The sequence below is a fragment of the Nomascus leucogenys genome, chromosome 23 (genome assembly GCF_006542625.1).
Source record: "Nomascus leucogenys isolate Asia chromosome 23, Asia_NLE_v1, whole genome shotgun sequence".
NCBI classification, from domain to species: domain Eukaryota; kingdom Metazoa; phylum Chordata; class Mammalia; order Primates; family Hylobatidae; genus Nomascus; species Nomascus leucogenys.
Window position 1 is genome coordinate 21,713,075 of NC_044403.1, and position 13,296 is coordinate 21,726,370.

At 40.8% G+C, this 13,296-nt stretch overlaps 1 protein-coding gene across 4 annotated transcripts in view; it reads right to left on the reverse strand.

Moving 5' to 3' along the window:
• Window positions 1-9,925: 9,925 nt before the first annotated feature.
• Window positions 9,926-13,296, reverse strand: part of BCL2L14 (BCL2 like 14) — a 43,621-nt gene continuing 40,250 nt past the window's right edge. For all 4 annotated transcript variants that reach the window (XM_030805003.1, XM_030805002.1, XM_012502367.2 and 1 more), the window contains one exon: window positions 9,926-10,671. In XM_030805003.1, coding sequence (XP_030660863.1) covers window positions 10,633-10,671 — 39 coding nt within the window. In that variant the 3' untranslated portion in view covers window positions 9,926-10,632. The remainder of the gene's footprint in view (window positions 10,672-13,296) is intronic.

The following is a 13,296-nucleotide window of genomic DNA, read 5'->3' on the forward strand; positions in this document are numbered from 1 at the left end:
CTGGCCAACATGGCGAAACCCCATCTCTACTAAAAATACAAAAATTAGCCGGGCGTGGTGGTGCACACCTGTATTCCCAGTTACTTGGGAGCCTGAGGCACGAGAATTGCTTGGCCCTTCCAGGAGACGGAGGTTGCAGTGGGCTGAGATTGTGTCACTGTACTCCAGCCTGGACAACAGAGCAAGACTCTGTCTCAAAAAAATAATACTAGGTTTGGTAGTGGCCTATGTATTTACCTTCACTGAGATCTTTATTTCTTCAAATGGCTTTAGTTACTGTCAAGGGTCCTTTAATTTCACCCTGCAGAGGTGACTTAGTCTAACAAACTCAATCAGCTTTTGTTTATCTAGGAATTAATTTCCCCCTCATTTTGAAAGATAATTGATATGGTTTGGCTGTGTCCCCACCCAAATCTCATCTTGAACTGTAGATCCCATAATCCCCACGTGTCATGAGAGGGACCTGGTGGGAGGTAATTGAATCACAGGAGCAGTTTCCCCCATGCTATTCCCATGATAGTGAGTAAGTTCTCACGAGATCTGATGGTTTTACAAGGGGCTTTCCCCTTTGCTTGGCTCTCATTTTTCTCCTGCTGCCATGTGAAGGAGGACATGTTTGTTTCCCCTTATGCCATGATTATAAGTTTCCTGAGGCCTCCCCAGCCATACTGAACTGTGAGTCAATTAAACCTCTTTCCTTCATAAATTACCCAGTCTTGGGTATGTCCTTATAGCAGAGTGAGAACAAGCTAATACAATAGTTTTGCTGAATATAGGATTCTTGGTTGACACGTTTTTTTTTTTGTTTTTTTTTGTTTTCTTTTAGCATTTTGAATATATTGGCTCATTGCCTTCTGGCATCCAAAGTTTTTGATGAAAAATCTGCTGATGATCTAAGGGTTCCTTGTATGTGATGAGTCAATTCCCTCCTCCTACTTTGAGGATTATCTGTCATTGTCTTTCAGGCATTTGATTATAATGTGCCTCAGGATAGGTCTCTTTCAGTTCATTGTGCTTGGAATTCATTGAGCTTCTTGGATATTTACATTCACATCTTTCCTCAAATTTGTAATGTTTGCAGCCATTATTTCTTCATGTATTCTCTGTGCCTCTTTCTCTCTCTCTCTCCTTTCCTCTGGAACTCCCATAATGCTTGTGTTGGGCAGCTTGATGATGTCTAACAACTCCCTTAGGCTCTGTTCACTTTTCTTCAGACTTTTTCTTTCTGTTCCTCAGACTTGATAATTTCCACTGTCTTATTGATAGAGGCAGGAGACGGAGAAATCCTAGGCAGATGGGCAGGTCCCCAGTGAAACCCCACATTCAAGCCAAAGAGAGTTTAAAGCCTGAGGCCAAGCTACAAGTCAAATTCACAGATTGGTTTGAGAACTGTCTTCCTGTTTGGTGTGCTTTCCTTTGATTGATCCCCACCCTTAACCTATTTACATATACCTACCCTTCCCTAATTGTTTTTACACTGTGCCCACCTTTCACTGGTGCCTTGGTTTTAACCTTTCTTGCATACTCACAAACCAGGAAGCACGCACTCCCTTATCCTGTGCCTATAAAAATCCCAGATTCAGCCACACTGAGAAAGACAACCTGACTTCAGGAGAGACAATCCGACCTTCCCACCCTCTCTCCACTGACAGCTGTTTCTTCACTCAATAAAATTATCTGTCTTTGCCACGCTTTAATTGTCAGCATGACCTCATTCTTCTTGGATGCAGGACAAGAGCTTGGGACTCACTGAATGTGGGTGGCCAGAAAGGCTGTAACAGTGGCCCTCTGCCCTCAATGGTAGAGGGCAGCTTCCCCACATGACAGAAGCAGTGGCGGGGCCAAGCTGGTCCCAGAGCCACACCAGTTCTGGAGCCCTGGGTCAGGGAGGGGCAAGAATCTGACTGAGCTGTTAACATGCTGCCGTCCATCAGGCTGTGGACAGTAGAACTAAAAGAGCTAATTAGCACACTAACACCCCTTCTGGGGATTTTGGGTCATGGGGCGCCCCTGCTTGGGTACTGCTGTGATCCCCTTAGGGCAACACACCTGGTCTGGCTGTGGGGCTTGCATAGAGCTTGCTCCTGTGTTGGCACTTGGAGCGACCAGCCAAGCCCTGCACTCACTTGCCCATGTGCTCCCTCCTACTGGGGCTGAGCACAGCAGGCCGAGGTGATGGGTGCCCCTGCTGCAAGCCCAGCAAAGGGGCCAAGAAAAATCCTGTGTCATTATGTTCAAGTTTCCTGATTGTTTTTTTTTTTTTTTTTGAGACGGAGTCTCGCTCTGTCGCCCAGGCTGGAGTGCAGTGGCTCAATCTCAGCTCATTGCAGGCTCTGCCCCCCAGGGTTCACGCCATTCTCCTGCCTCAGCCTCCTGAGTAGCTGGGACTACAGGCGCCCGCCACCTCGCCTGGCTAATTTTTTGTATTTTTAGTAGAGACGGGGTTTCACCGTGTTAGTCAGGATGGTCTCGATCTCCTGACCTCATGATCCGCCTGCCTCAGCCTCCCAAAGTGCTGAGATTACAGGCGTGAGCCACCGCGCCCATCCAAGTTTCCTGATTCTTTCTTCTGCTTTCTCAAATCTGTCTTTAAATTTGTTTAGTGAATTTTTTATTTCAGTAATAGTACTTTCAGCTTTCAAAATTTCTTTTTGTTTTCTTTTTAGGTTGCTTGTCTCTTTATTGATATTTCTATTTTGTCCATACACTATTTACATTATTTTTTTACTTTCTCCACATGTTCCTTTTGTTCTTTTTTGAGAATCTTTAAGACAGTTGTTTGAAAGCCTTTCTCTAGTAGATTTGCCACCAGATCTTTTTCAGAGACAGTTTCTGTTGATTTTTTTCCTTTGGGTCATACTCTCCTGTTTCTTTGTATGCTTTGATTTTTTGTTGTTGAAAACAGACATTTGAATCTAATATGGTAACTGTGGAAATCAGATTAATCCCCTTCCCCAGGGTTTGCTATTTTGTGGTTTGGGTTTGTGTGGTTTTGATTTTTAATTGTTGTACACTGTCTCTGTACCAAGGATCACCCTAAGGTATAAACTTAAGTCTTCGGAGGTCTTTTCTGAGTCTGTGCCTCTCTTTGGACATGCAAGGTCAATTTCATATTTTTCCCCCAAATACAGTTGCTTTTGAATATCCTAGTCTCATTGTCTGGCTCCCTAAATGGGAAAAGGAGAAAAATGAAAAGGAGAAAAAGAGGGCAGAGGCCTTTTAAATTTCCTGGAAGTCACTGCAGCTGGAGGAGGAGGGGCTAGTTAGTAGTCATGGTGAGAGGTGTAATGGGTCAGACTGACAAACAATGGCTGCCACCTCTTTACCTGCACCTCTTTGATCAGAGCGGGAGTCAGCAATCAGTGCACAGATCCCTGATATTTGGAGAACAGGGTTCTTTTTTTCCACTCTGCTTACCACAAGCTGTGTGCAAACTGCTCCAGGAACAGGTACACCATTGCTTGCCATGGGACTGGAGTTGGGGGATAGGTAGCTGGTATTGTGCTAAGAGCTGAAATTGATTAAATTAACTGTAGTTTACATGTCAAAGCTTTTGCCTGGAAGTTGCAAACCTTTAATAGACTTCAGAGTTCCAAAATAGTTATTTCAGATTGATTCTGTCTGAGTTATTATTGTCTAGGTGGGAGACAGATTTCTGGTGTTTCCTACTCCACCATCTTCCCAGAATCCTTTCCTATCATTTGTGTATTTATTTATTGGGAGATGCAGTCTTGCTGTGTCACCCGGGCTGGAGTCTTGCTCTGTTGCCCAGGCTGGAGTGCAGTGGCGCAATCTTGGCTCACTGCAACGTCTGCCCCCCAGGTTCAAGCCATTCTCTTGCCTCAGCCTCCTATGTAGCTAGGATTACAGGCATGCACCACCATGCACGGCTAATTTTTGTATTTTTAGTAGTGACAGGGTTTCACCATGTTGGCCAGGCTGGTGTCGAACTCCTGACCTCAGGCGATCCACCCGCTTCAGCCTCCCAAAGTCGGGGGATTACAGGCAAGAGCCACCGCACCTGGCCTCATTTGTGTTTTTATTGTCATAAGTTTTACTTCTGCATGTTGTAAATGCCATAATATACTATTATTATTTTGCTTTAAACAATTGTCTTTTAATGTAAAGAAAAATACTTTTATTTATCTGCATATTTATTATGTTTGATGCTCCTGATTCCTTTGCAGAGATCTGACTTTCCATCTGCTATAATTTTCCTTCAGGCTGAGAGTTTCCTTTGGTATGTCTTCTACTCTTAGTCTGCTCATGACACATTCTACTTTTCAAAATTTTGAAAACATTCTGAAAATATCTTCGTATTTTCTCCTTTTTTCTGATCAGTCAAGCTAGCGGTTTTATTGATGTGCTTAACAAACCAGCTTTTGGGTTTGTAGATTTTTTTCACTATTTCTTGTTTTCTATTTCTTGAATTCCCTTTCTCATGCCTACTCTGGATTTGCCTTTTCTAGTTTAAGGTATAAGCTGAAGTCATCAGTTAGTGACCATTCTCTTCTAATGTAGCTATTTAGTGCTTTAAAGTTTCCTTTGCTAAAGCGAAGTACTAAGTACTACCTTCGTGCCTCTCAGAATTTCTAGTATGCTGTGCTTTCATTTTTAAGTTAAAAATACTTCTAATTTCCCTTTTGACTTGTGCTTTGACCCATGGGTAATTTAGACAGGTTTTATTTAGTTTCTAAACATTTGAGGGATTTTCCAGATACCTTTGTTATTGATTTCAAATTTATTTACAGTGTGGTCAACAAACATTCTTTAAATTACTTGAATCCTTTTAAATTTATTGAGATTTATGGTTCAGAAGATAGCTCAATGTTTTAAATGTCCATGTGCATCTGAAAAGAATGCTTTTTTCTGCTGTTGTTGGTTTTAATGCTCTAAGTTTTCAAAACTGTACTATCCTTACTGATTTTCTGTCTACTTGTTTTATCAATCATTGAGAGATGTTGAAATCTCCAGCTATAATTGTGAAACATTTTTGTATATTGCTCCTTGCAATTCTATTAGTTTTTGCTTTATGTATTTTGAGGCTGTTATTAGATGCATAACATTAGGATTATGTCCTTTGATGAATTGACTCCTTTACTATTATTGAATGACATTCTTTATCCCTGGTGTATTAGTCCATTTTGCATTGCTGTAAAGGAATACCTGGGACTGGGTGATTTATAAAGAAAAGAGGTTTATTTTGACTCACAGTTCTGCAGACTGTACAAGAAGCATAGTGCTGGCATCTGCTTCCAGTGAGGGTCTCAGGAAGTTTACAATCGTGGCAGAAGGGGAAGGGGGAATAGGCGTGTCACATGAAAGAGGGAACAAGAGAGAAGGGGAAAATTCCAGACTCTTTAACAACCAGATCTTGTGTGAACCCATTACTTCAGGGATCCCTCCCATTCATGAGGGATCTGCCCCTATGACCAAAGCAACTCTCGCTAGGCCCATCTCCAAAATTGGGAATCATATTTCAACATGTGATTTGGAGGGGACAAACATACAAACTATATCACCTGGTAACGTTATTTGCTTTGACTCTACTTGGATTGATATTAACGTAGCCACTCCATTTTCCTTTGACGGGTGTTATGGTACATCTTTCCATGCTTTGACTTTTTTTTTTTTTTTTTTTTTTTTGATGGTCTCCCTCTGTCACCCAGTCACCTAGGCTGGAGTGCAGTGACATGAACATGGTTCACTGCAGCCTTGACCTCCTGGGCTCCAGTGAGCCTCCCTCCTCAGCCTCCCAAGAAGCTGGGACCACAGGCATGCACCACCACACAATTTTTGTGTGTTTTTTATAGAGATGAGGTTTTGTCAAGTTGCCTAAGCTGATCTTGAACTCCTGGACACAAGCAGTCCACCCACCTCGGCCTCCCAAAGCATCCATCCTTTTGCCTAAGTCTGTTCATGTCTTCGTATTTAAAGTTTTTTTTTTTTTGGAAGATGTGTATAAAGTTGGTCTTTCTAATCCAATTCGATAATCTCTGCCATTTAATTGGAATATCTATATCATTTGCATTTATTGTGATCATTGATATGGTTGAGTTTAACAGACCACTTGCTGTTTTCTTTCTGTCTCTTCTGTCCTTTTCTGCCTTGTTATGGATTATTTTTCATGATTCCATTTTACCTCCATTGTTGGCTTATTAGCTGTAAATTTTGTATGAGTTTGTGTGTGTTTTAGGAGTTGATTTTGGGTTTAGAGTGTACATTTTTAACTTACCACAGTCTCTCTCTTGTTTTTTTTTTTTTTTGAGACAGAGTCTCACTCTGTCACGCAGGCTGGAGTGCAGTGGCGCAATCTTCGTTCACTGCAAACTTCACCTCCCAGGTTCAAGCAATCTTCCCACCTCAGCCTCCTGAGTAGCTGGGATTGCAGGTGTGCACCACCATGCCTGGCTAATTTTTATATTTTTAGTAGAGATGGGGTTTCACCAGGTTGGCCAGGCTGGTCTCGAACTCCTGTCCTCAGGTGATCCACCTGCCTCGGCCTCTGGAAGTGCTGCATTACAGGCGTGAGCCACTGCACCTGGCCCAGTCTACTTTCAAGTGAAATTGTGCACTTCACATATAGTGTGGAACTGTACAATTATACTTCCATTTCTGTCTCCCACCCTCCATACTATTATTCTTATACATTTTAATCTACATTATAAACCCCATAATACATTATTATTTTTTTCTTTTAAATAGTACATTATCTTTTAATTAAAAATTCTTTATATTTACCCACATTTTATCATTTCTAGTGCTTTTTTTTTTCAGACACAGATTTCTATTTGGAATAATTTGGCTTCTACCGAAGGAATTTCTTTAATATTTATTATAGTTCAGGTCTGCTGATAAGGAATTCTTTTAGGTTTTATGCATCTCAAAAAGTCTTTATTTTCCCTACATTTTAAAATCATCTTTTGGCTGGGTATAGAATTCTGCATTTATAGTGTGTGTGTGTGTGTGTGTGTGTGTGTGTGTGTCTTGATACTTTAGAGAGGTTACGGTTTCTTTTGTGTTAGTCCCCAAGAAGTTTGCTGTCATTTTAATTTTTCTTTCTCTGCATATAATATGCCTTTTTCTCTGCTTGCTTGGAAGACTTTTTTTTCTTTATCACTGGTTTTGAGCAATTTATGGTGTGCCTTGGCATAGTTTTCTCCCTGTCCCTGTTTGTGGTGCTTGGCATTTGTAGAATTTCTTGGTTCTGTGGGTTTATAGTTTTCATCAAATTTGGAAAATCTTCACTCCAATTTTACCTATATTAGGCCATCAGAAGTCATTCCACAATTCGCTATTGCTGTTTTTTCCCTCAGTCTTATTTTTCTGTTTTTTATTTTGGATCTATTCTATGCCTTCAAGTTTACCTATGCGTTCTTCTATGATGTCTAATCTGCTGTTAATCCAATCCAGCATGTTTTTCATCTCAGATGTTATAGATTTCATCTCTAGAACTTTGGTTCGAGACATACTTATAAGTTCTATGTGTACTTTGCATGTTATCTTTCTTCTGGCTTATTGAACATGTGGAATACAGTTATAATAGTTCTAATGTCTAACAATTGTATCATCTGTAACATTCTAGCTTTCCTGAGTTTTCTTCTCATGATGGACTGCATTTTGCTGTTTTTTTGCATGCCTTATAATTTTTTATCAAGAAGCTAGACATTGTGAATATTACCTTGTTGGATGTTGGATATTTTGATGATTCTATAGATATCCTTGCGTTTGTTCTAGAACACAGCCCAGTTATTTGGTAATAGTTTAGTCCTTTAAGTTTTTGCTCTTAATCTTTAGGTTGTGCAGAACCAGAGAGTGCTTAGTCTAGGGCTAATTCTTGCCACTTCTGAGACAAAATTGTTTTGTGGATTCTACCTATTGCCAAAATAGGCAGTATTCATGGCCTTGTGTAGGCTTTGGAGAGCGTTCCCTTTAATATTTTCAGGTGGTTCTTTCCCATGTCTTGGGTAATTTCTTCATGCACATGTTTTGATCAGTATTCATCTGAATACCTAAGGGGAAATATCTGCAGGTCTCTGGAGCTCTGAAGCAAACTTCCGCTGCTCTGACCTTCCTGGACTCCTAGCTCTATCCCTTCTACTCAGGGAGCTGGTGAACTCTGCGTGGGTTCCCCTCTCTCCAGCCTGGGCTAGAAACTCTTTACACGTAGTTACTCTAGGGAAAACATAGGGCTCACTTAGAGTCTCATCTCTCCGGGACCAGTTCTCTACAGGAGACTCCTAGCCGGACGCGTTGGCTCACGCCTGTAATCCCAGCACTTTGGGAGGCTGAGGCAGGCAGATCACGAGGTCAGGAGATCGAGACCATCCTGGCTAACACAGTGAAACCCTGTCTCTACTAAAAATACAAAAAAAAAATTACCTAATGTCCAATGCCTTGAAAATCATTCTCATATATAGTGTCTTTTTTTTTTTTTTTTAGTTGTTTCAAGCAGGAGATTAAATCTGGTTAGTTTCTTCATCTTGACCACAAGCTGTAGATGACATTGGAAACACGTGGAGAGCTTGTTGTAAGTACACATATCTTGGGGCATATTCCAGTCATACTGATTTACAAGCTGTATCAGTCAGACGAGGGTATGGTTCTGCAACTGTGTGCCAAAACTATGCCAGGCACTAGATATATAAAGTTAAATTAGGCATAGCACCTGTTTGCAAACGACTTTACAATCCACTGAGAAAGACTGGGTAAACCAAATCTTACGGTGCAATATATTAAGCATAATGTCTACATGCAGGGTGATTTGGAGCATCTTATGAGAAAAGGCATCCAAATATAGCCACATGATGGCCAAGGGAGGGTTAACAAATGAGTCCTGGAGGAAACTGAGGAAATTTGGAAAGATGAGCTAGAGTTAGTTGTTTTAGTGGAAACAGGGGGAAACGAATCCATCAGGCAAGAACACTCCAAGTAGAGAGGATATTGTTATGAAGGCTCAGAGGTACCAGGCTGCATAATACCTCGGGGGAACTGCAAAGAGTTTGGAATGGCGGGATCAGAGTGGAGGAAGAGATGGTCTTCAGTGTCTCCATGTCTAAAAGGAGACTCCTGGCCGGGTGCGGTGGCTCATGCCTGTAATCCCAACACTTTGGGAGGCCAAGGCGGGCAGATCACGAGGTCAGGAGATCTAGACCATCCTTGCTAACATGGTGAAACCCCGTCTCTACTAAAAATACAAAAAAAAATATTAGCCGGGTGTGGTGGCGGGTGCCTGTAGTCTCAGCTACTTGGGAGGCTGAGGCAGGTGAATTGCTTGTGCTTGAACCCAGGAGGCGGAGGTTGCAGTGAGCCGAGATCACGCCACTGCACTCCAGCCTGGGCGACAGAGCGAGAGTCTGTCTCAAAACAAAACAAAACAAACAAAACAAAACCAAAAAAATGGAGACTCCTCTATCCCTAACACTGATGACTTTCATGTGGGAGAAGAAAACAAAAGAGAATAACTCATTTTATTGAGATGGGTAGGCTAGCGAAGCATTTGATAATAGATAGATCCAGTTTTCCCTTGAACCTGAGAGTATGTCTGACTTATTGACTTATTTGTTCTTCAAAGGCTTATTAAGCACCAATTTTACATCAGGCCATATGCTAGGTACTAGATATCCAGAAATTTATAAGACCTTATAAATTGATCATATTTTTAAAATTGTTTTGTGTCTTAAACACTTGCTATTGAGCATGTTTCTAAAAAACCTTATACTGAACAGCCTCAATCTCAGGAAAGCAATCAGTGGACTGCGTTGACAGGAGAGGAAATTGGCAGCTTAGCTGAGGGCCGCACACATTAAGGACCATAAGTGAAGACTTAACATTAAGTACCAAGAAGTGTCCTAAGCACTTCATGTAAATTAACTCATTTGATACTCAATCAGAAGACTTATTACTTACTAATCAGAAGACACTCTTTTGACAGTAGTCTTTCTATGTATTTATTTTACCTGCTACCAATCATTGTACTACCACGAAGAATGATGAAGTCCCAGGGACCTTGGGAAGAAGAGGTGTGGTCCCTGAGAAAAGGGTTGAGGGGGTGTTGGAGTAAAAATTTTGTACCAAATGGAAGTTTTTCAAAAAGGCACAGACAACAGTTACCTCTCCAAACAAATGGATGTAGCAGTAAACCTGAGAGTTTCTTTAGGCTGTTTACTAACGTGAATAGCAACATCTTCCTAGGTATTAGGCCACCCCAAGTGTAGTTTAAAAATAAATAGTACTAGACACGGAAGTGTAAACACATGCACAGTTTATCTTTTCACTCTTGTGAGGTCAGCAGACATCTGTAACACACTTTCCTACAGCAGCTAACAAAGGCAGGATGATGGTATCTGTTCTGAACGTTTGAAACAACATCACCACTTATCTTTACAGATTTCCTCAGGCACTCAATGGAGGGCTTGAACAATGTCACTGTCAAGGACCATGCTGCTACATTTTATGAGCTGGAGATGAACAAGGCCTCTCCGGATGCCTCTCCAATCACAGGAATAATGGTTTTGAAAACGTCAATTGCTCCATCTGCCTTGTACATTGTAATCTCCTGTAGTCCACCTGAGGCCAGCATGCACAGGACCACAGTAGATGAAGAGTATTCCTGATGACAAATCTGGTATTTCAGTCTACTTCTTCATGTGATATCCCAAGTATTTTTTCCTAGAGGGGGAAAAATGGATTCTTAAAATTCCAAGTTAGATTTACTGTTGAAGTGAAAACATATGGCTGCTAACTCTGCTCTATCCCAGGCATGACCCGAGGCTCAGGAGACCATGTTAGTTTGGGGTAGGGTTTGGAGAGGTGACTGGCATTCTGGGTATGCCTGCAAGGAAAACATCGGCTAAGGTCTTATGTTACACACCCAGAGCTAACAGGCTGGATCTTTTCTTGAAGATGGGAGGGCTTCGAGGGTGTATTTAAAATTTTAAAAAACTGGGTACTGAAAAGTCAGTGACTATGGAGGTTACAACTCTCTCCTTTCAAAGTGCTACAGAATGGGTGAGATTGCCGGACTGCAGGGTAACTATGTGAATGGTGCTCCACAGAGAGAACAAAGAGCCAAGGAGTAAATCAGAATCTCGTGGTAGCTTGTTTGGCATGCCTTGTAGATAGAGTTGCTCTTCATTCATTTGATCGATTCATTCACCGTTCTACAAGTACTGGCTGAACATCTATGGTGTTATGCAGAGGAATGGGAGCTATGGGAGATTAAAGGAGCCATCATAAAAACATGATCTCACCCTTACAGATTTGCAGATTAGTTGGGAAGATGAGATGTACTCGTATGAAATGTGGAATACTGAGATAGTTAGGAACCCTGAGCTTCTGGAAAGCTTGTGCATGGGACTAGATTTCTCTCCTCCCACACTACTACAAGGACAGCACAGAGAGCCATTGAGACACTTGGTGCCAATGGAAGTCCCAGGAGGCTTACTTCCCAGTGCCTTCTTTTTTTCCCATTAAGGGACTCTGAGCACACGCCCCAATCCACATGTCCTTCACACTTCCATAGCTCATATCAGCTCATAAATATTCTTTATCATCATCCTTTATTTTTTTTCTACCCTTTGGAAAAATTAGTCATCCCTCTCACATTCTTTTTCTCCCCTCTCCTAATTTCCACTGACATGCTCCAAATTAAACTTAACTATGGCCAAGAGTTAAGATTAAGATTTATGATAACTTGGATAAGAAATACATTTTGAATTGAAACTACAGATGTTAAAGAACTAGTGCTATCAATTTCTAAAGCCTTTGGAAATCCACTTTAGTATTCCTACTGAATAATTCATCTTTTTCTTCTAATTGGAACTGTTTTTTTTTCTCCAGTACCAGCAGCCAAATTAAAAAAATAATTGCATTCATTTCTCTTTCCTCTTTTTGATTACTAGAATTAGAACTGCTAGTTTTATAAAGATTCATTGAAATAGAATTGTGCTATAAAATTCACTAATTCAGTGAATTAGTATATTCACTTTTAGTATATTCACAGAGTTATGCAAACATCACCTCTGATTTTAGGACGTTATCATCACTCCAAAAATAAACTTCACATCCCTTAGCAATTATTCCCATTCTCTCACCCTCCGCTCCTGGCAACGAGTCTACTTTCTGTATCTATACATTTGCCTATTCTGGACACTTCATATACATGGAATCATTTCAGTATATGGCCTTTTTGCCTGACTTTCTTTCACTTAGCATAATGTTTTTAAGGTTCATCCATGTATCAATACTTGCTTTATTTTTATAGTGGAATAATATTCCATTGTATGGCTATACTACATTTTCCTTATCCATTCATCATTCATCAGTTGATGGACATTTGGGTTGCTTCCACTTTTTGGCTAATGGAAGCTATGAACATTTATGTACAAATTTTTGTATGAAAGTATGTCTTCAACTTTCTTGGGTATATATCCAGGAGTGGAATTGGTAACTTTATTTATTTTTATTTTTTTATTTTTTGAGACGGAGTCTTGCTCTGTCTCCCAGGCTGGAGTGCAGTGGCGCTATCTGGGCTCACTGCAAGCTCCGCCTCCTGGGTTCACACCATTCTCAGCCTCCCGAGTAGCTGGGATTACAGGCACCCGCCACCATGCCCGGCTAATTTTTCGTATTTTTAGTAGAGACGGGGTTTCACCATGTTAGCCAGGATGGTCTTGATCTCCTGACCTCGTGATCCACCCGCCTTGGGCTCCCAAAGTGCTGGGATTACAGGCGTGAGCCACTGCGCCCAGCCCCTGGAATTGGTAACTTCATATTTAACATTTTTGGGAACTCCCAAGTGATTTTCCAAAGGGACTGCACCATTTTACAATCCAACCAGCAACATAAACGGTTCCAATTTCTCCACATCCTCACCAACTTCAATACTTTTCTTTTTCATTTTAGCCACTGTAGTGGATAGAGCTCCATGTTGCTTTGATTTGCATTTTCCTACTGTTGAAGATGTCAGACAAGCGTCTTTTCATGTGCTTTTAGCCATTTATATATATTCTTTGGAGAAATGTCTATTCAAATCCATTGCTCATTTGAAAATTGGGTTATTTGACATTTTATTGTTCAATTATAATAGTTCATTATGTATTTAGATATGTCTTTTATTAGAGATATTATTTGCAAGTATTTTTCCCCATTCTGCGGGGTTTTTTCTTTTTTTTTTTTTTCACATTCTTGGTGGTGGTGTTCTTGGAAGCACAAAACAAAATCCAACGTGTCTATTCTTGCTTTTGTTGCTTGTGCTTTTGGTATAGAACCACTGCTTTCTGATAGCATATTTAT